This window comes from Cryptomeria japonica, chromosome 11 (assembly GCF_030272615.1).
Source record: "Cryptomeria japonica chromosome 11, Sugi_1.0, whole genome shotgun sequence".
Taxonomy (NCBI): domain Eukaryota; kingdom Viridiplantae; phylum Streptophyta; class Pinopsida; order Cupressales; family Cupressaceae; genus Cryptomeria; species Cryptomeria japonica.
Window position 1 is genome coordinate 539,013,279 of NC_081415.1, and position 24,059 is coordinate 539,037,337.

The following is a 24,059-nucleotide window of genomic DNA, read 5'->3' on the forward strand; positions in this document are numbered from 1 at the left end:
TTACAGGATAAACCAAAACGAATGCCTATCTACTTTTGGACAACATACTTTATTTTTTAATTGTCTATCTTAGATTCTAAGTGGATATGTAACTTGCAAATTTAACCCGATCTTCTGAAGAGACTCAATAAGACTAGTAAGCTTGCTAGGTCAAATTAATAGAACTAAGAGGGGACAAATGAATAATTTCCCAAAGGAATTGAATCCAAATAGTCACTTTTCGTTGTCACCAGTGCATCGAAGTACAAGGAAAAGTTGAAATTATCAGGGGAATTAGGGCGTGAAAGAGTGCAAGATTAAGATGATTTTAAATGCACCCTACAACCCTACAGTACGCTTTAAGGCAAAATGTTATTAAAGAATACAACAGAGCCAATAACTGTCAACTTTTGGACAATATACTGTATTGCTTAATTGCCTGTCTTAGATCCTAAATGGATTTGTAAGGTGTAACTGCATATCTAGCCTAATCTTAACATCTTCTGAAGAGAGACTCAATAGGATTAATGAGCTTGCTAGGTCAAATTAATAGAATTGATGTGCCAGGCCACTTACTTCTAGATTTAAAAGTAAAACTCCACATGGGACTTTAATTCTTAAATCTCTATGGACAAAGAAGTATCATTTTCCTAAAACTTAGCTTAGTAATAGACAATTAAAACATGCCCAAATTTGATCACTGCCTTAAATTTGGCTCCAATAGCTTAATTCAACTAGGCTGTTGCCTGGACGGATAATCCTGGTTTATGTTTGATGATTGGGTTATAGCTTATACCCCTTGACACAAAGTGAGTGAAATAAATCATAATTTTACAGTTAATACAGAACAGAATATTAGTAAAGTAATGCTCATGTGTATGATGACATCATGTTTCCGTTTTTTCAGAACAAAAGAAAATGTAAATACACTATTGTTATGATTGTTCAGCTGCGACATTGAGTATTAGGAAAAGAAAATGTAAAAATTTATACCAGGATAATGACAAATTTGTTCTGCTTTTTTGTCATCCTGAAATTTACAAATATATGCTTCAAAACTATCAAGGTGTCTTCAACATAAATTCTGCCAAGGATATTGATTAACAGAATAGGCATATGTTTTGAGAGATCTGTAAAGGTCAAAAATCTTTTGCTCTGGCAAGCTTTGTTTCTTATGAGAGGAAACAAGTATGTCAGATGATCTAAACAACGTTGTATCTATCAGTTTCTATATATGTAAACACTTTTTCTGCTTGTAGTATTTATTTCAATTTACACTTTATGGACAAGTAAACCATAAAGAGGTTAAATAGAAGGTTAATGGTGAGCTACTTTATAAAAATAATCTGTGTGGAACTTGAAATATCTGAATGATTTATTCCAATGAACCTTTTTTGTAGCTAAAAATTTGAAAATAATTTCCCTCTTAACACTTCCTTCTATCAGAGTAAGTCAGCATGAACAGCTGCTTTACCTTTTGGATCCTTGTCTTAGATACCTATGAGTTTTTAAATAAGAAATGCTTTCTTTATGGCTTCCAAAAAATACATAAAACTGTTTTTCTGGATGCCCTTGTGCAGCGGACAACTGAAATCTTCTAAATGGACTTCAATGATTCACGGGATGACATTGTGCCATTGGCAAACTTGACTGGCATCCAGTTTGGTCTGTTGACAACAAATGAGATTGTGAGTCCCCTTATCACCTTTGTAATGTCACAAAATAATTTGGTAATTACTAAAAAGGATTCAGCTATTTGTTCTCAGCAACATTTTCTGTTATGCTATTTTTGTATGGAATAAGGGGTTTGTCTCCCATTCATCGAAATATTTGTTGCCAATACTGTGAAACTCTTAGTGAAACTAACTTATAAATTGACTCTTCTACTTCGAGTGCCTCCTATTCATTAAAATATTTGTTGTCAATACTGTGAAACTCGTCATGAAACTAACTTATAAGTTTACTCCTACTTGAAAGGAATTTTGCAAAATTTTTGTTCAAAATGTTGTACAAAACACAGACATCCTCAGCTTAGATGCCAACCTTGAGATGTATATATTGAGCCAAAGTTGCTTAGGACATGAACCTGTTCTCGTTACCTTTTCTCAAACATTCAGGTGGGGTAGACTGTAGATCACAGCTAAAATGGAACACTAATGGACAGCTTAACACTTTTCTCTACTTTACGAGTTGTCCAAAATCTTCATAGCAGATGATGTATGTTTAACAATATTTAGGAAATATTTTGCAAGGAAAATTATGCAGTACAAGCTTGAAGGCATTAGTCTTTGGCAGCTCGTTACGTTGGATGGGTTGTACCTATTCTTTCTGAAATATTTTCCTCAGCGTGGCATATGTTTTAGGCCTTTAACCTGTGGCTAATATTTGTGGACTAGAGAGTTAATCAAATGGAGTAAAGGGAAAATGCAATAAGAAAACCCTTATAGGTCTCCTTGTGCATCTTTGAGCACATCAAATCTATTTCAATGGGCTCACATCAAGGCACTCGGATACCATAAGTAATTGAAAGCTTTGGGAAAGTTGTCAGTATGCTAAACACAATTTTGTTTCCCTGTTGGCTTTTTAAAATTATTAAGAATGCAGATTCCTCAAGTCTGGTGGTTGCATGAAATCCTTTTTAGACTAGGTTCCTAATACTAAGAGTAGGGAAACATGATTTTTGCCAAAGATTTTTAGTTTACTCAAGGAGTCTTTTAGTAAGTAGACCATAAGTAATGTACATCTGTTATGTAGCACATGCAAGTAATATTCATGGTGCTTATATCTTTCTAAGTGCTAAATATTTTTTTTAATGCACAGAAAGCATAACTTTGATGCTTATTTGTCTTGAATCTTGATATGCTAACCTTTTTATGTTTTTTTTTTCTAATTTTGAAATTGCTGCTATACTATCAAGCAGCCAGAATCCATATGGGAATTGGCCCTGACCAAGGAGCCCACATCCCTAAGGGCTATTTGCCTGGTTTGAACTTGGGCATCCACATGGTGATCTCCCTGACTTACCATTATGCTGAGCCCTAACAAATTTTAGATCTTTATAGTAGATAGTAAGATACTACCATAATTTAGGATCAAGTTCTTGCTATGTTAGGGTTTGAATTTCTATTTTCTCTTCATATGTGAGCTTGTAGAACCCTTATGCTAGGTTATTCTCTACTTGGCATGCTGTTGACAATGAAGGGTTTCTTTCAAGAAAGAATCCATGAGGACGTGTTCCCGTTGGTAGAGCCCGCATCCCCATCCTTGGTGTTGTTTCGGGGACAGCGGGATATTACAAGAACATCCCCTTGCTGTCCCCCTGCCTTGAAAACCTTAGGAAATGACCAAAACGTCCCTGGACCACATGGGGACACCTAGACGTCCCCGAGATGGTTGGGGACGACCAGGTGTCCCCCACAAGAGTAGTATAACATTAAAATTCTGCTCTATAAATGCATTTTTTTCATTAACAGCAAAATTTTGCCCTATAACATGTGATTCTTATGTGTGTGTGTACACATGTATACATGTGATTCTTATGTGTGTGTGTGTATATATATATATGTATGTATGTATGTATGTATGTATGTATATAGACATACATGTATGTCTATATACATACATATATGTATGTTGATAGTATATACGTGTATATATACATACATATGTACGTATATGTACATGCATATATATATGTATATGTATATGTGAATATATATGTGTTTGTGTGTGTGTATGTATAGATCATATATGTATATATGTACATATACATATATACATACAAATATGTATGTACATATACATACAAATATGTATGTATATATATACATACATACATATATGCATATATGCACATGTACATACATATATGTATGGACATGTATATATATGTATGTAGGTATGCACACACACAAACACACATATACGTGATTCTTATATATATGTATCTATATGTATGCATGCATGCATGCATGCATGTATGTATATTCCCATCCCCTCACCGGTCCTTAGACTGCTGTCCCCATCATCCTTTTTGTAGAAATCAGAGAATTTGATAGTCATCTAAAGGTTGAACCGAGATAGGATTTATAATTTATGTCTTTGTTGAATTGACATCTTGAGCATGATTCTGTCTATTGATTGTGAGTTGTGAATTAAGTTACTTCAGTGGGTTTCTAACTAGTGACACAAATTCAACTTTTTTCAACATTATAGATACATTACAGGGTTCATGTTTCTAAGATGAAAAGTATCCCCAAAGCTTTTTGTGGTAGAGATGTTAACTTCCTCAGGTAACGACGTTGGAGGGTTAAAAAAACAGTAATATACTTATCTCTAGGAGCATAAAGGTGTATAGTACTAAACAAAAACTGAACATCATCCTCACATGGTATAAACTATAAGGGTTTTAAAATGCTTTTGGAGGCATATGCTGAATTCTCTTGTTTTCTACATTCAAGTCTCCTATATTAAGAGGAAACAAAGAGTTTGACTACAAATAGTTTAACTTTAAATTGTTGGCCTTTTCCATTTTAAACATGAGTGATATTCAAGATAATTTAAAAAAGAGGCTTTGGACTTAGGAGGAAGCATCAAGCACTTCAAATGGCATCTAATGCAAAAATTATTCAATGAGGTTATTTGAGGTATGAAGACCTAGAGATTGCCGAATGCCCAGGGTCTTTGGTTTTGGGGGTCAAATCTGGTTGGAAGATGAGTGGAGTGAGTAATTGATGGGCTAGTGTTAGCTCATAAGACACATCATGAAAACAATCACAAAAGACCAATAGTTTACAATTGCACAAAGAGTGTCAGGTTTTCTGCTTGGGAACTCATATTTCATATTCAATTCAAATGTGAAGTGCCTATTAGGACATAATAGGGGTGAAATTTTATGGGCCATGTTATTATCATATAATTGGGTTATAAAGTAGTAAGTATGTGCCACATGTAACTAATGTTTACATAGGATGACTCATGTTCTAGGTCAAAGGGATGCAATGTTTTCTAAATTGCAATTTGTAATTAAATTCATTGGTCTCACATGTAAAGGGTTTATCCACCTCCACTATCAATGAGAGGATATATATATATATATAGAGAGAGAGAGAGAGAGAGAGAGAGAGAGAGAGAGAGAGAGAGAGAGGGAGACTATCAATGGATCGTTCCTTTAGAGTAGATTAATGCAATAGATCTTAATCTTAGAGGGGAGGTATGTTGGAATGATTCCTTAAGGAATATTTTAGTATGTAAATCTAACTAGAAATTATTTCTATTTTGGAGTGTATTAAGGATTAGGGAAAATTGGCCCAACGTATATCTTGTGCATTGGTTCATGTATATGTTTGCAATTATTCTCTTTATGTTGGATATTTGGAGCACATCATTGATACAAGAGCAATGATTTGGCCAAACCGGGAGAAAGGATATTTGGAGATCTTATTTTTTTTGATGAATATTTGTATAAAAGTATTTGAAATTGCATGATGTTCTCCTATTACAGGTGTTATAGTGGGGTGATTCTTATGTTATTAGAGAGTAGTCTTTGAGAGTTTTTGAAAAAGTGTACATTAGCAAATCCGACGATACTGAGAGAGATGGTTGTGTGAATTTGATGTCGTGATGCTGATTCCGACAAATTTTTCAGACTCAAAATTTGAAACAAAGATCACAGCTTTCAGTTTGGTTAAGAAAATCAATTGCCATTGTTTGCATTTGGAAGTGTATTTTTTTGATCTTTTTTCACACATTGTCATGTTCAAAAATGTGATAGAAAAAGGGTACATGTTGGGAAGGTTCAATCTTTTGAAGATTTGAAGTTGACTGTTGACGAATCTATTTTTCACTTAGTTTTTTTATGCTATTTCTATGAGTGAGTTGGATATTGTTCTTGAATATGATTGGTTCGAGAGTTTAGGAATTCTTGACATCAATACAAAAAAGGGTCCGTGAAGCTTTGGTATAAGAAAAGAAGTTGACATTATAGAGCACTGCTTATCATATCAAGGATGAACATAAGGATAAACTTGAAGAAGAGGTCAAAGAGGAGCACAAGCAAGAATTTGAAGAATCTAAAGAAAAGCATGGAAAGTAATTTGAAGTAGAGCATTAGAATTTTTTTTAAGATGGCAAAGAAGATGTTAGATGTCATATAGAAGAGGACAAAGAAAGATAAAAAGAAGAGCATAAAGAAGGATATAAAGAAGAGACAGATAAGGAATTTAATGAAAATTAGAAGGAAGAATGTAAAGAAGAGAATAAAAAGACATTGAAAGAGAACATGGATGAATCTAAACAAGTGAATGAAGACCTAGTTTCTTGTGAATGAATTGCTCACCCTATACTTACTGTAGAGCTAAAGAAGTTGGTGGAAGATAAGGTTGAGAGTCAAAAGCAAAATAAGAGGCTAAGCTTACTAAGGTTTTAGGTTATTGACATCCACATCATTATGAGAGGCAACAATCTTAGAGGCATAGTGTAAGGTTGAAGAGTCAAAAACAAAATAAGAGGCTAAGATCACTAAGGTTTTAGGTTATTGACATCCACATTATTATGAGAGGCAACAATCTTTGAGCATTGAAAGAAAAATGACTATAGGCATTTTGTGAATTGAGGAAGCAAAGGGTACAAGTATATTATTGTGGATCTACATGGAATAAAAAAAACACTAGGAATATTCTTGGAATCAAAAGAGCAATGGTTATGGACATGCATGGAATCAAAGAAATAACAATATAATTATACACCATTTTAGAGTAACAACAAATGTGTATAAGTGTCATGAAAGAACAATAGCTTTGAAATTCTCATGGAGATTGATAAATGGTTGCGCTTGGTATCCACTATTAACAAATATCTAAAAATCATATTATTTGGCTTCTTTTCTAATGTTTCAGTATGTTGCATGTTAAGTAGGGAGGAATTCTAAGACATGATAGGGGTGGAGTACTATTCACCTAGGGCCATGGTCTTATTATAGAGATGGATCATGGAGTCGTTGACCTTTGGGCTAGATAATCAATGTTTAGATGGGATGGGCCAATAAACAAGTTGTTTGGTAAGTCAAAGGAGCATAATATGTATGAAATTATAATTAGTGGCTAAATTAGTTGGCCTTATGCGTAAAGGGTTTATCCACTCCCAATATGATTTATATGAGATGATATACATAGGACATTCACCATTGTGAAAAAGGGAGGGAGATAAATCATAGTGTGTTTTATTGAGTAGTAGCTATTCTAAATTTCACAAAGATGAGACATATTAGAGTGGTTCCTTGTTTATGGAGTAATTGTTCTCTAAGGGTATTTCTGTTTATTTTGGGGTATATTGAAGATTAGGGCAAATTGGCCTATCATACATCTTGTGTGTGATTATGTATTCATTTTTGCAATAGCGTACATTAGTGTATATTAAAAAGAAAAATTTTGTGGAATGATAATCAGACTCGCCTACCTTGGAAGATTCCCTTTACACCACACATTTGCATGTGTGTTTCCTTATGTTGCATTCTCATTTGATCTTCACTTCAAGACACCTAATATTCCTTATACAAGGTCCAATGTCCCTTATATGACACATGGTTGCTTTTGGCATTGAGATTAGTTGTTTGTGTACTTCATGGTCTCTTCTAGCATTCAAATCTTGCAAGATTTTGTAGTGCCTTGTTGGGAGTTTAGGTAGATTATCCAACAATTCAACAATCGATCAATCTCTTTTAATACAACCAAATTATCCCAAATTCTCTCTGATGGTATTTGATTCCTTACAAATTCTCCTCTAGTGTGCTCTTGTAGTAAAAGTTCATAGAAATATTGAGATATTGGATGAGTTGAACTTTTTTGTCTTTGAGTATATAGATTGGTTCTTGTATTGGCTGGCCCATTTACTTCTACACTTCCATCTTGTTCTCTCATTGTCAATAATTATGATTTGACTTCAATGCTATTTGAGTATGACCCAACTTTGCAAAGGCAACGATTTCAAATGTTAGATATAGAGATGACATTAATAGATAATAAGTTGAATTACGAGATAAGAATAACAATTTGCACCAAGCATAATTGCATGAGAAACTAACAATTGATGCCTTTTTCCAATGGTAGTGTTCAATTATAATGTAATATAAGTAGTACAAGGAGGAACTCTCATAAATCAACTCCCTTTCCTTGATTGCAAAAGCACTATTTAATGGACCGAAGTTTGTAGACTCAACTGTTGTTTACAACCATCCAATAAGTCTCATTTTCCTAGCTGACTATTAAATAACACAATTAAGTTGGCTAAACAAAAATAAATATAACACTGTTTACAATTGCTACATCCTACTCTTAGATTTTGACGATAACAATTGAAATAAAGGCACAATGGATCCTAATAATGAAAGAGTGCTAGAGTTGTAGTAGTTTTATACAAATGAAGCAAATTCATAATGGAGCCTCTTTTGTTGCCTAATGGAGGATTATGAACTCTTCCAACTTGATTGCATTTGTCTATAGACTATGGGGATTGAAGACAAGAAGGTTGTGTTGGCAATAAGAGGTAACAAGATGGGGAAGGCAGCAATGGAAATTTATCCTCAATTGGCTACATTACACTTGGCCCATCATTAAGAGGATAAAGTTGGAAATGCCAAAATTGATGAAAAGGTTACACACAAGTTTGAGAATTTAGTGGATATGTAGCACTACAAACTTTTTACTGCTGTGAAGGTAGACTTATAGTTTGAGGAGAACTTGTTGTGATGTTGTCACACATCGCCCCATTGCAAATGGGGACCCCCACTTTTTTCGCTTTGCTTAGTGTTTAGCTTGGTAGGTTAAGTAGTTGTTCGCCCTTGCTTGTGAGAGGAGATGAGTTTAAGGATGTGGTTGTGTCAAACTTGCAAAGTTGCTAGGATTGTCAAGATGCAAAAAGGTTGTCAATTTGCAAGTTAGAGGGCTTTAGGGGTTTGAGATGGCATGAGCTAGGGTTTTGATGTGAAACTTGACAAAGGCATGAGTTTACTCTAAAGATCAATTTTGATAAATGTTAGCTTAAAAATTTCAGGTTTGTACAAATGAAGCTTTGATGAAGTCAAGATGCTACGAATGAAAGAGAAATGCAAAGGACTTCAATTGCAAAGGTCTCCAAATTGGCCGATTCACTAATGGATTGCAAAATTCGTCAATGTGGCCGATCACACCATGAAATGCAAAGCTAACTTCAAAATCCGCCATGATGATGAGTTGCAAAGCTACCTTGAAAATCCGCCCAAGTGAATGAGTTGCAAAGGTGCCCTAGAAAGTCGATCACATCATGAGATGCAAAGGTGCCATGAAAAGCCGATCATATCAAAAGTTGCAAAGGTACTTCAAAAAGCCGCCTAGACCAAATGATTGCAAAGGTGTCTTCAAAATCTGCCAAGTGTGCAAGTTGCAAAGGTGCTACCAAAATGCCGCCTCCAACCAAATCTTGCAAAGGTCCCTTAGAAAGCTGCCTCAATCTAAAGGTGCAAAGCTGGTTGATTTGGCTGACCCAAGTTATAAATTGCAAAGATGTTCAAAAGGCCACCCCAAATCATGGAGATGCAAAACAAGTCAATTTGGCCGCTTAAAGCAAATATTGCAAATATCCTTCAAAAAGCCGCCTCAAATCAAAATTGCAAAGGTGTCTAGAAAAGCCGCCTAGATCTATTGTTGCAAAGCAAGTTCAAATCTCTGCCAAGATTTCAAAGCTAAAAAAGCCAAAACTGAGAGCAAAATAAGGAGGTCGGTCTTCAAGAATGAGCTCTTCCAAGAAAAGAACAAATTAAAATGTTTCTTTTAAGATGCAAGTCGGCCTATGAGGGAGTTGGAATGAAAAGACACATCCTTAGCCCTCAACGCCTATATAAGAGAGTATTCTTGCTCATTCAAAACATCATCCAAGGTGTTGATTTTGGTGACAAATACAAATAAGTTTTCTTCTGATCTGCGATTCAGTATACAAAACACACCCAGTCTAGCAATTTGATGATCATTTTGATCATTATATTTGATCAAAACTCACTTGAAGAAGGCGATTTTGAGGGAGAAAAGGTGATTAAGTAAGGAATCAAGGACAAGTCAACATCAAGATCAAGCTCGAGTCATGCAAAGTAGAGATCAAAGTCAAGGTCCTGAAGCATGGAGGAGCCAACTTATTTGATGAAGGAAAGTTTTACAATCTTGAATTCCCTTGGAGAATCCAAGAATCAACGACAGTACACCAGGTGTACCATTCATCTAGTGTATCATGAGCAAGGGAGGATCAATCAAAATCATCACACAATCTACATCAAACGTGATCAAGGAAACAAATAGTTTCAGAAGAGTTAATCAAAGTTCACTTCCCATCATCATCACATTGAGCAAACTGGATAATGTTGAGTATCAAGAGATATTGCTCAACATTCCTTCATGAAAATCTACCAAGTCTAAAAGTCCAAATTGAGATGGCATCCTGGTCATCATTCCACCAATTAGAGGAATTCCACGTTAGCATGTCCAGATGCAATGCAGTTGACTCGTCCATGAAGGCACAAACTCCAATGTACCTACCCCCACTATCTATTGGTTAGATATTCCAGAGAGGACACATGTCCAAATTATTGTAATGATCTTATTGGCCAAAAGGAAGTTTGTTATAACAAACCCTAATTAGGGTTTTCATCTTGTAATCTTGGCCATTGATCTCAAATCTATCTGAGCCTTTGAATTGTAATGAGCTCTCTATATAAGGATCAATCTTTTCATTTGTAAGGGTGAATAGGGAATAGTTGATAGGTGTTAAATAGTTAGATCATTAGAATAGAAGTTAGATTAGTAGGCAAGGATTGTTGCTGAAATCTTGTTGTAAAGAGCATTTGATTTCATTGAAGCTATGTTGAATTAATATGTCATTTCAACAAGTTGCATGGTCTTTACTTCTTCATTCAGTTGCTTTCATGTTGACTAGTTGAATGATAGAGCGTTGTGCATGATTCATGGAGAAACTCCTAATCCATACCACTAGCAGTTTGTTGATTCCAAATTCGCCTTGTGTAGTCAACTAGAATACTTAAATGAGCTTAAATTCAATTGTTATTCAATCATTGATATGCATTCAATTAATGGTGTCTATGCTTCATAATGATTTGAAAATCATCTAATTTCCTTAGAACATTGCACTAAGCTTTGTGGAGTTGTTGCTTTGCATGTCAAAGCAAGGCTTAGTGGAGTTCCCCCAAAGATCATTTATTGTCTCTTGCATTCTTAGGAGTAGTATAGTCTTCCTAAACCCTATACCTTTTGCCCTTTTTTTAATTCTCCACGCAAGTAGATAGAATCAAAGTTCCAACAATTCAAGCATTCATGGACAATGTAAGGCCCCTTGAAGAAACAACAATCACATCAACCATTCAGCTTATCCACACGTCGTGACCCAACATTAGGAACCTTGGAGTTGTCTCATTTGATCGTGAATCATAGCATTTGAGAGACTTTGTTCAAGAGAGGATAAGATACTTTTGGGTATTTTATTCTGTGTTTGCATGTTTTCAAAAAACACATCAACATAACCCTTAGGTGATCACAACATGTGATGAGTGGGACACAAATTTAAATGGACTGACATTTAAACTATTAATGGATGATAAAGACCTCTTTGCTCAGACATGTAAAGAATTGAAGGGAGTGCTATCAAAGTTATGTGTACACAAGATTCTTTTTATATTGGGAGCACAATCAATATGGGCAATAGCCTACAAAATGTACAAGAATTATGTAGCTGAAGTTTAGTATGAAATAAATAGGATGCTGGATATAGGTATTATATTTAAAGTGAAGACTAGTGAATCTATGCCCCCAATCATAATTGTTTTGGAGAAGTTAGGACGAACTAGGGTTCACATTGTTAAGGAATTTAGATCAGAGATAGAGAATACAATAGTCTGGTAATATGTAGTGAGGATAGACTTTAATAAGATCACTGCAATGAATATGTTTTACCTCTGATGTGTATATATATATAACTCTAACTATTAATCTTCTATGATAATATCGACAACTTGCTGGTTCATGAAACTGCCACAGTTATTGGTTTCAATTCACAGCAAGTGTCGATGCCTATAAATAAAAGGATGAAGAGTCATGTCCACGGAGGGGCATGACTTCTATGTGGCTTATGCCACGTAGAGTCATGCCCCTACAGGGACATGACCCTTCATTCAATGTTGTTATATATTACTTGCTTCGATCCGAATGAAGCTAAATCCTTAACACTCCCTCTTAGCAAAAGAGGATTGAATTTCATAATTAAGTTTTAAGGAACAACATTCTAGATATACACATTTATTTGACATGATCATTCACTTAGTAACACTTACTAGTGAAATACTTCACATCTCAGAGAGATATGGATTATCTGATATCCAACACTCTGGGACAACAACTACTTGAAGTCTTATCAGATTACAACCTTGATTCTAGTGACAATTGTAACATTGTCATTATCACAAGTGAAATAATTTTAGTATCATGATATCCGGCACATTTCGGGACAGGAAATTAATGTAGTCAATCATGATATGATTGTTATCATAATTTTCGACATATTTCGGAACAATCATTTAATGATAACAATTCAATAACTCATCATAGCAAATTTAGTATCAAGATTTCCAGCACATTCTGGGACAGCAACTTAATGTAGTCAATCTTGATAACAGATCAGGCTATTGTGAAAGTCGTCACCTTACAATAGCGATCTTACACTTACACCACATGAAAGATCGTCACCTTCCATGACATAACACATACATGCAATATTGCATTCAAGATATTCATGAATATATCAATTACATATGATTAAGATTAATATCAGAAATTTCCATTATAATTTAGTCATACCAAGTTTACCTCGAAAGTACTCCACTTTCAACTTTGCAAGAGGTTTGGTGAATATGTCGGCATTTTGCTCTTCAGTGCTGATGTAGGTCAATTTGATGACATCTCTGTCTACCATATCTCTTATGTAATGGTATGGGATTTCTATATGCTTGGATCGATTATGAAAAACTGGATTTACAAAAAGTTTGATGTAGCTTTGATTATCACAGTGAATCACAGTGGGGTTTAGGGGCTTCCCAAATGGTCCAACTAGCAATTTCCTTAACCATACTGCCTCACGTGCTCCCATGGAGGCAGCCATATATTCGGCTTCAGTGGAACTTTGAGCAACTGCTGACTGTTTTCTACTAAACCAAGATATCATAGCTGATCCAAGACTAAAGCAACACCCCGTTGTACTTTTACGATCAATGGAATTTCCTGCCTAGTCGGAATCAGAATACCCTTGGAGTTGTATCTCAACATTTTTATACTTAAGGCCAAGTCCAATAATGCCACGCAAGTATCTCAGAATATGCTTAGCAGCCATTAGGTGAATCTTCTTAGGTTCGCACATGAAATGACTTAACACATTGGTAGCGTAACAAATATCAGGGCAAGTGTTTACCAAGTACATAAGAGATCCAATAATTTGTCTATTAGTAGGATTTGTAGGTTCTGAATCTATTGCTTCACTTTTGAGCTTATGAAGATTTGTTTCCATTGGAATGGATAGAGGCTTACAATCTATCATACCAAATCTGGTTAGGATATTAGTGGTGTATTTTCCTTGATTTAGGAAACTATAATTCTCTTTTTGCCATACTTCTAGGCCCAAAAAATAGTGCAGTAGACCTAGATCCTTCATATCAAATTCAGCCACAGGATCTTGTTTGCATTTTGCAATGAGGTGATCTTCTCCTATTATCAACAAGTCATCAACATAGAGAACAAGTATTAACATGTCAAAATCCGATATTTTGAAGTATATGTTAGAGTCTGCTTCATTTTTGGAATATCCTAGTTTGGAGAGATAACTATCTATCCTTCCGTACCATGTCCTGGGAGCTTGCTTAAGGCCGTAGAGAGCTTTTTTTAGTCTACACACATAGAGATTTCTATCATGTGTAGCAAAGCCTTCAGGTTGTTCTATATATGCTTCTTCCTCAATAACACCATTCAAAAATGTGGTCTTCATGTCCATTTGGTGTATCTTCCACCCTTTGGAAACTGCAATGGCAATGATGGTTCTTACAGAAGTATATTGGGCAACTGGAGCAAATGTCTCTTCGTAATCAATTCCAGCCTTTTGAGAGAACCCCCTGGCAACGAATCTGGCTTTGTGTTTTTCAATACTACCATCTGGTGCATATTTGATTTTGAATAACCACTTTGATGAGACAACTGATTTGTCTTTTGGTCTAGGTACAATGTCCCAGACATCATTTTTTAAGATAGATTGGTATTCCTCAATCATTGCATCTTTCCAAGCTTGACATGTTAAAGCCTCTTCAACATTTGATGGTTCAGATTTTGTAAGTTCGATCATGAGGGCAACATAGCATGATTGACTTCTTGTTTTCTTATTCTCTTTGAAGATTTCATCGGGTTCCACATTATTTTCTTCAATCATCTTTCTTGCCCATAGTGGTCTTTTCTTGTTGTTAGGATTTTCAGCATTCTCGAAATTAGGTGATTGAAGTTCATGATTTTCTATGCTATTCTCTCTCTGATTTTCAATTGTAGGATTTTCCTTTGATTCTGTGGTTAGATCATAGTTTATAAGCAACATCTTCTTCAAATTTGACATCTCTACTGATTCCAATGGATCTTCATCCTGGAATATAGACTCTGTATCCTTTAGTGGTTTCACTGTAGCCAACAAATATGCCTTTCTTCCCGGAGGGTTCTAGTTTGGTTCTCTTTTCTTTAGGAACGTGAATATACACGTGGCAACCAAAGATTCTTAGATGGCTTAAATCTGGTTTATTTCCTGTAAAGGCTTCTTCATGTGTTATATTCTCTAGGATTGAATGAGGGCATCTGTTTTGAATGTACACAGCTGTATTTGAGGCTTCAACCCAAAATGAGATATGTAGATTTTGATCATGCATCATGGCTTTAGCAGCTTCGATGATGGTTCTGTTTTTTCTTTCTGCAACTCCATTTTGTTGAGGATTATAAGGTACAGTACACTCCCTCTTAATCCCAACAGAAATGCAAAATTCTTTAAAATTTTCAGAGATATATTCACCCCCATTATCTGATCTTAGAGTCTTTATTTTCTTCCCAGTTTGATTTTCCACTAGGGCCTTAAATTCTTTAAATTTCAATAACACTTGATTTGATTCTTTGAGTTTTATGAAATAGATCCAAGTTTTCCTAGAGTAATCATCAACAAATATCACGTAATACAAGAATCCCCCTAGTGATGGTAATGACATTGGACCACACAAATCAGTGTGGACAAGTTCTAGTACAACTTTTGATTTGTGTTCACTTGAGGGAAAGGACCCTTTTTGAGTTCTTCCCTAGAGCACATCCTTTACAAGTTCCAACATGATCAGATTTTAGATTGGGTAATCCTGTGGTAATTTTTCCTATAGAAGTTAGGGCACTAAATCAAAGATATCCTAATCTTCTATGCCAAATTTCATTGGAGTTTGATACTTCATGATTTAGTGCTTGTTTTTGAGTATTACATAATTTGTATAAACTACCATCTCTAGATCCTATAGGAATAGCATTCTTTATGTTAGAGTTTTTAGGCCAGAGTAGAATTTTATCTTCATGGAAGGTGACACGATATCCTTGATCAGCTAGTCCTGAAATAGAGACCAAATTCCTTTTGATACCTGGTACAAAGAGAACATATTTCAATTGTAATGTAACTCCTGTTCTTAATTGAATTGAGCAGGTCCCAATTCCTTTCACTGGATAGGTAGAATTGTCTCCTATTGTAACTTCTTCAGTTGAGTGGCCTTCAAAGGTTTCAAATTGATCTCTAAAACCGGTTATGTGTCGAGATGCTCCATTGTCGATTATCCACATATGTTTGTTTGAGTTTAGTTTGCTTGATAAGGCTAAGAAAAATAGAGGATTCTCTACTCCCTTGACTTCAGCTATGGTTGCTTGAGCTTTCTTTCTTTCTGGGTAGAACCTGTGAGTGTGTCCAAATTTATCACACTTGTAGCATTGAATCTTGGAGAAGTCTTTGCTTTTGTGATTATTTTCTCTCTTCTATTTGAACTTCCTTTTCTTCCCTTTGTTGCTTGTGTTAGCATGTAGTGCTTGAATTTCTCCCCGTTTGTTTGGACCCAATCCTCTTGTGATTAGTCGAGATTCTTCTCGAGTACAATCATTCTTGAGTTGATCGAATTTTGGTAGTGTCGGACAAGCACTAATGCCTTGAATAAAGGATTCCCAACTGGATGGTAATCCCTTAAGTGCTATTAGAGATAGCTCCATATCATCTATATTATTCCCAATAGTTGACAATTGGTCTTTTAATTCTGAAATCCTCATGAAATAGGATGTGATTGTTTCTCCTTTGTTCATGTAGATATGCATTAATTGCTGTTTTAAAGTGAGCAATCTGCTTGCATTATTTATTTCATATGAGTTTTGAATGGTCTTGAACATATCATAAGCTGTAGTTAGTTTTGAGATGGTTGGGAGAATGTGATCTTTAATAGCATCAATTATGATTTTCTTAGCCTTGTTGTTGTGTCTTTTCCACGTCGTTTTCTCTGGCTCGTCTTTGGGCATCTTAGTATCTTCTTCTATGTATGCATCTAGTTTGAGTTCTTGAAGAATTGCTGTTATTCGAATTCTCCATGAGACGAAGTTGGATGCACCTTCGAGTCTATCCTCCACTCTATCACTGTTCACCATGATTGATTTTCCTTTGATTCGCAGTGCAAGTCTGAATTTTTTTTAGAAAAGAGGTGTCACTATTTTATTATTTCTCTACCAACATGGCTCTGATACCATGTTAAGGAATTTAGATTAGAGATAGAGAATACAATAGTCTGGTAATATGTAGTGAGGATAGACTTTAATAAGATCACTGCAATGAATATGTTTTACCTCTGATGTGTATATATATATATATATAACTCTAACTATTAATCTTCTATGATAATATCGACAGCTTGTTGGTTCATGAAACTGCCACAGTTATTGGTTTCAGTTCACAGCAAGTGTCGATGCCTATAAATAAAAGGATGAAGAGTCATGTCCATGTAGGGGCACGACTTCTACGTGGCTTATGCCACGTAGAGTCATGACCCTACGGGGACATGACCCTTCATTCAATTTTGTTATATATTACTTGCTTCAATCCAAATGAAGCTATATCCTTAACACACATTGTATAGTGTCCCTACTAGTTAGAGATCATTATCTTGCAAACAGATTGTTAGAACACAACAAATATATATATATATATATATATAACTAATCTAATTTGCAATTAAAGTTCAATTACTCCATTAACACTAATTTCAATTCTTAAAAAGGATATGAGTGTAGCACTGGGACATGTCCTTAGGTGGCTGTGGGGCTCGCCTTCTTGGAACCCATCTTGGTTCCAAGCCATATCAGGAAATCGAAGGCTAATTCGATTCTTGTCTTGGATGTAATTTCTTACACCCAAGCCATCCAGGAAATCAAAGGTTAATTTGATTCTCGTCTTTCTTACGCCCAAGCCATCCAAGGAAGACCTTATGTCAATTCCTTGCCTTGGATGATGCATCTCATCATCCAAGTCCTCAGAAGGGATCAGCCAGATCCGTCTCTTCTTGGATGAACTTAGTCAACCAAGCCATATATATGCATATAGATATTCAGTATATATACTGCCCTAGGGATTATCAAAATCCCTCGCTTAGACTAAGGGAGTTTCCTCCCTATAGCCTCCAACATGTAATCACATTTATAATACATTTTTGCATTTTATTACTATTTTCCATTCCATAATCCACATTTACATATTCCTGATTTAACATGTATTCCCTAACATATATTCATAAAAATGTTCATTAACCAATATTCACATTTATTTCTTAACATATATTCCTACTATTCATTGATATGTATTTACTACTTATGTTCATACATATTCATTAACATATGTATTAAAATATTCATTTAACATATGTAATAAAATGTTCATTATTTATATTCGTTAATATATATAATAAAATATTTATTATATTTATTAGCCTTTGTAATGATTCTAGATATACATACGTATTCTACCTGGGTACCTATCTTTATTAATATATTCATATAAATAAACATTAGTGATACATGTAATCATAAATATGCACTAGTATATATGTGTGTGTGTGGTACACACGTCCACACACATATAGATCTTATGACCCTTACCCTTCTTACCTGTCTGCAGATTGAAGTTGATGTAGGTGTTCACAATCTGTAGTTGTCGTTTGTAGACGAGAGTCCTTGTTTGCCTCGAGCTTTCCTTGCTTCTGTAGTGGCCGTTTCTAGACTTCCCTATTTCCTCCCTGTGTGCCTCCCCCTTTCCCTTGCTCTGCGGTGATCCTTCCTTAATATCTTGTGGAGGGGAAGGGTCGCATCCCCCCACGGGGTCCCTTCTCCAGGAAGGGGTGTGACAGTGGTCGCAGCCCAGGCTGCGACCCCCGTCCCACCACTTCCTACGGGGAGGGGCCACCGTGGAGTTAGCTCTCCACATGGGGGGGGTTGCCTCCACGTAAACATACTTTTATGCAGTTTACTTTGTCCACTCTTTGCTCCATTTAACGTGCGTTAATATTAAGTATTACATTATTTGATTTGCTTATTATTTAATAATTCATATTTCCATCTTGTAATATATTTAAATATATTTATATTTTTTAATAGTTTATTTTATATATTAATTTCATTTAATATATTAGTATTATTTATTAACATATATTAAATAATTGACTTTATCATATTTCCAGTATAAATATTAATATATTTATTAATTAAATAATTTATTTAATAAATAAATAAATTTCAAAATAATCATTTGTTAATCATTATATTAATCAATAGTAATACTTACCTCATGTTAGGATATATATATATATATACCGATCAAGGAGGGGACATGACACATTGATTTAAAAAGTTCAAGTCAGTAACAATTGAGGACCCCTTTCCTATACCATTCATCAACTATGTTCATGAAGGGTTTATAGGGGATGAAGTCTACTTGTTCATGGATGGCTTCTTTGGGTACAACTAAAATAGTGTATCTAAAGAAGATAAAATGAAAATCGTTCTTATAGTAAAAGATAGAGACAAAGATCATAATAAATGCCCTTTGACTTAGTAATGCCTCGACTACATCCTAGAGATAGTTTTCAAACTTGAAATTGACTGGGTAAGCCAAAAAAATTTGTCTCGAGAAACTTAGAAAAGCACTTCAATTTCTTTAATATCAAATGAGTCTAAAAAATCATAGGGAAGTGTTTTCTAACTGATTTGATTCTTGAATACAAATAGAGTACAAAATTACATCATGTTAATACGATACCTAGTTGATTACTATTATGAATTTGTGATGATGTGTTTGAAAATCATCATCATCAATTGCATATATATAGGGAAGTTAAAAATTACAAGTTTTAATGATCTCCTCTTCCCCATTCCAGTGAAAAATGGGGGGGCAACCGGTCTAGTCCTCACACTTAATTGCAACTCCCCACTTGGCATAGAAGACAGTGCTTGTGGGTCTACCTTGCTACTAGATGGCAATGACTTCTCGACTAGATCAATGTCATCCAATGACAATCCAATCTCTTTTACTTCTATTGCAATTATGTCTCTTAGAATAAACAATGTCATCCTCTATAAATGAGAGATCATTATCTTGCACAATCCAATCAACATAGGCATCGATCTTATCCAAATCAATAAGCCTCTTTGATTTGAACTCCACATTTTTATGTGGAGCTAAAGGTTGTATTTTTAAAAATACTAGGTCAATGACGAGTTGTAGAGTTAACTTATTGTGCTTCTTCATGTGAATAGCATCAAACACACTTTAGTTGCACTCACAACTAGACGCACTACAAGGTTGAGACAAGATTCAAAGGGCTAGCTTTTGGAATTTTGGGGTGTTTCTGACCAAGAAATTGCAAATAAGACATTCAAGAGTTTGTAAACAATTAATATTTTATTAATAATTGTAATTTGTAACTTGCAAGACATAAGAATTCACTTTTTCTTACCTTGTGTTTAGGTAGATCTTCCTTAGATAGCTTGTGGTGAAGGAAAGAGCCTTCCCCTAGCTTGCCTACGATTTTGCAACTCTGAAATGATAAGATTTTTCACTTCAACCTTAGGTGTCATCCTTTGTATGCATGTTTTGAGAGGTCCTCTAGAGCCTCCTCATTTACTTCATGAAGTTATTGAAGAAGACTCGGGATTGAGGAAGTACCCCATTGCATTATTGGGTTGGTGGAATTTATTGTTCCACTTCCAATTAATAATCTCTCAAATGGGGGCAAATCTACTTGCATCCCCCCAATTATGGTTTTAGATGGCCTCTTTGGCCCTATCCATGCCATCATAAATGTATCCCATTAGATTTTTCTCCTTGTCTACCAAGCACAAAAACCTTTGCTAGCGGCTCCAATACCTACTAAGTACAAGCAAATTAAAGTTACAATGAAACTAAGTACTTTTAAAGTTTAAAAATAAAGATACAATTTGAAATTTAAATTAAAGTGTGAAGTTACCTTGACAATCTTCATGGCTCTCTTGAAAACGACATCATGAAAAACCACTTATGTCTGCTCTCCATCAATCTTCTTTGATTATGTTGAGTCTAGCCATGCTTGACTAACAAACATTTACTTCAAGGATGCCAATAAATTAGAAATACTTTGCAACATTAGAAAATTAGATGCAAACGTTCTCATCCAATCAATTTTGCTTATGTTCTCCAAAAGAAGGTCAAGGCAATGGGCTGTATAAGGAGTCCAAAAGAGTTTTGGGTGCCTCTCTTTAAGCAATCTTCCATCTTCCACCTTTGTTGCTGCATTATTAGTGACAACTTGCATTATATTTTGTGCACACACTGCTAAAACAACCTCATCCAACTTCAAGCTCAATGTCTCGACATTCTTTATTTTTTGGAGGCATCAATCAACCAAGAACATTAACTCACCATTTGAAGCCACCAAAAAGTTGATGAGGGTGTGGTTTCGTCCATTTGTCCACCCATCTTAAAGAATTATGCATCCAAACTTCAACCATTGCTTCCTTTGATCTTCCACATTTGTTTTTGCATATGCAATAGCATCTTGGAGCAACCTCAAACTTAACTCTGTTGGAGAGGGCGCCTTGTACCCTTTCTTTGTAGCTATTAATGTTGTCACCAAATACTCCGAATGTAGACTCTTTGCCATGTTGAAGGGAAAGTTGTTGTAATACCAAAAATCTGTACATACCTTATTTGATTCTTTATTCTCTTCCTTTTTCCACCTTGTACCTTTGAATCAAGGTTGTGCACCATGTATGTTTCTACACACAAAAAATCCCTATGACTAAGCTCTACTCTAGCTAAATGAGGTGGATGTGCCATGCATGCATGGATTGTGCTAGAGCCCACAATGCTTGTTGTATCTACATCATATTCTACTGGCAAATTAGGAGTAGTGGATGCTTGTTGCCTAGCCCTCTCTGATTTCTTTTCATCTAGTAATGAAAGAAGTGCTATGGTTAGGAATGCCTACAAGATGGTAATGGAGGCAATTGATGTCTACACTAAGCTTCTTTGTGCACTGGGTGCAAATCACACTCCATGGCATCAGTCCCATTATGGCACGTTTCCAAGCAGGGTCAGCTTCTAGGGGGTTCAGTTTCAACTAGTTGGCTTGCACTTTTGAATCCGATTCTATTGCAAAGCTGTATTCCATTGTATATAATCAAGAATATCAATAAAAACAAATATTGTTCAAAAAAAATACAGGTTGAACAAGAATTAAAAAAATCATGTAAAAATTAAATGCATTGTGGTAATTGAATATTAATTAAATCAATAAATTTGACAAATATAATGTCTTGTAACCCTAAAATATAAATTCTATATTTAGAAAAATAAAAAAATGAAAAAAAAAAATTAAATAAACTTTTTGTTACTGTAAATCATTTAAATTTTAATCAACAAACAAATTGTTATAATGAAACAATTCAATATAATAAATTTGTAAATTTCATATTTAAAAAAAAATTAGAAATGATTTATTATGCTTTAAAAAAAGGAAAAAAAAAGAACTAATTTGATCCAAATACATAATTTCAGAAAATTGAATAAATCCCCTAAAAAATGCTTCAATTGAATGCTCTAATGCTGCTGTGTTCAACATGGCCAAATTTGGCTTATAAAGTCAAAAATTTGCATTTTTTGGTGCATTTTAGGAATGGTGTGAGTTAAACCTTTGGACTAACTGAGTACTCGCCGGAAAACTCACCGATTTTGTCAAAAACTCAGCGCAAAAAATCAGCAAGTTAAGCTCACAAAAGCTCGACACAGGTGATTCATTAACTCTATGAATTATGTTTGTATACACATCTTGCATGTATTTAATATTGTGTTGACTGGAGATTCGAAAGTCTTCTTGGATTCATACATATATGCAAGTATTATATGCACACGTGTATGTATATATATTTATAAATACAACGATGAGAAGATGAATTTCTAGTCCCTTTTTCAGTATACAATGATGTGTTGGGTAGCTAGGTAGCTCTCAACCCATTGCTCACTATGCAGATGCCTTATAGTTTCTAGAAATATAAGCAACATTATTTTTCTAGCCTCCTAAGCTGTGTCTCATCCTCATCCATTTCTGTCTATATCTCTTGCTGTTGATCTTGCCGTGTACCAATCTTAGGCTCAAAAGGAACCAAATCCTCAATCCCACTTGATCACACACTTGCAAGGATATCCAAAACTGGGCTCTGATACCACTTGATCTATAATATGCAGGAAATACTTTCCTAGCAATCACCAACTATGCTTGGTAGTTTCATACAATACCTTGTAACTACTGAAACATGCATAAAATTGCCTATCAGTTCAACTTAGTATGTTCAATATTGCAACAACATGTGGAAAACAACATAATATATCACACATGTGCAAAACAAAACCACAAAAGAGACTGAACATGTAAATACACTTGGAGGAAGCCTCATAAGGGAAGAAAATTCCAGAAGAGTGAGCTTGTGCTTCTCATGCCATAATATCCAGTCAAGTATAAGCGTTTACAATGTTGCTAGGACAAATTGGAACCCTTACAACTATTTGAATGAGCTCCAAACACCTGCAAACGGAGTCTGCACCATGGGCAGCTTGTTATTCCTCTTGCAACAGTGAAAATTTGAACATGAAGGTAGAAGTAGGAGTCAACATGCCATGTGTTAGAAGTGTTATTATGCCATTCCACGTCCATCCTTGATGCCAAGGAAGGTCTAATGTTGGAAATGCAAAATTGAAAGGCCCAAACCCTTCAAATTCCACTCTTTGTCCAAGTTGAGTTGACACTGCTGCAAATCCACAGTGGGTAATGTTAATGTTGAAACTGCTGGGGTGGTTGCAATACTGCCTCCTGCAAAAGATCGTTTGACTTGATGCCATTCATTTCTCTCTTGATTTTACTGTTTGATCCCCTGCTTGCTGACCTCCTTGTGATGCTTTGAATCACCCCAAGGCAAACATTGTGGCATTGAAAAATGAAAACCATCTTATGGACGAAAGACATGCTGCCATAGTCCTTTGACATCTTCTGAAATGAAATGACATCAGCTGATACCATGACCATGGGACTTCAACCCATTTTTCAGATCATACAATTGAGTGGATTCGCCATTTAACTGACACTTGATTACTGTGATGTGATCATGAAGCCAATGGCCTATTTCATGCCTATCACTCCTGCAAGTCTTTAACTGTCCTTGTAACTGTGATCACAAAGTTCATCAGTAGCAGCTATCAAACCAAAACCACTTTTGCAGGCAAGATATATTTTATGTGGTCCACTTTAGAATTGAGAGGCAACTGTGAAAATTTGAACAACATGAAGGTAGAATTGAGAATTTGAAAATCAACCCATGCAATGTGTTAGAACTGTTCTTATGCCATTTCCAACATCCTTCCTTAGTGCCAAAGGAAGATCTAATGTTGGAAAT

At 35.2% G+C, this 24,059-nt stretch overlaps 1 protein-coding gene across 6 annotated transcripts in view; it reads left to right on the plus strand.

Moving 5' to 3' along the window:
- Positions 1–24,059, plus strand: part of LOC131048700 (DNA-directed RNA polymerase IV subunit 1) — a 199,233-nt gene that overhangs the window by 2,282 nt on the left and 172,892 nt on the right. For all 6 annotated transcript variants that reach the window (XR_009106488.2, XR_009106487.2, XM_057982763.2 and 3 more), the window contains exon 2: positions 1,560–1,667. Coding sequence is in view for 4 of the 6 variants with exons in the window: in XM_057982763.2 (XP_057838746.2) it covers positions 1,581–1,667 (87 nt within the window). In the remaining 2 variants the exon portion in view is untranslated. The remainder of the gene's footprint in view (positions 1–1,559; positions 1,668–24,059) is intronic.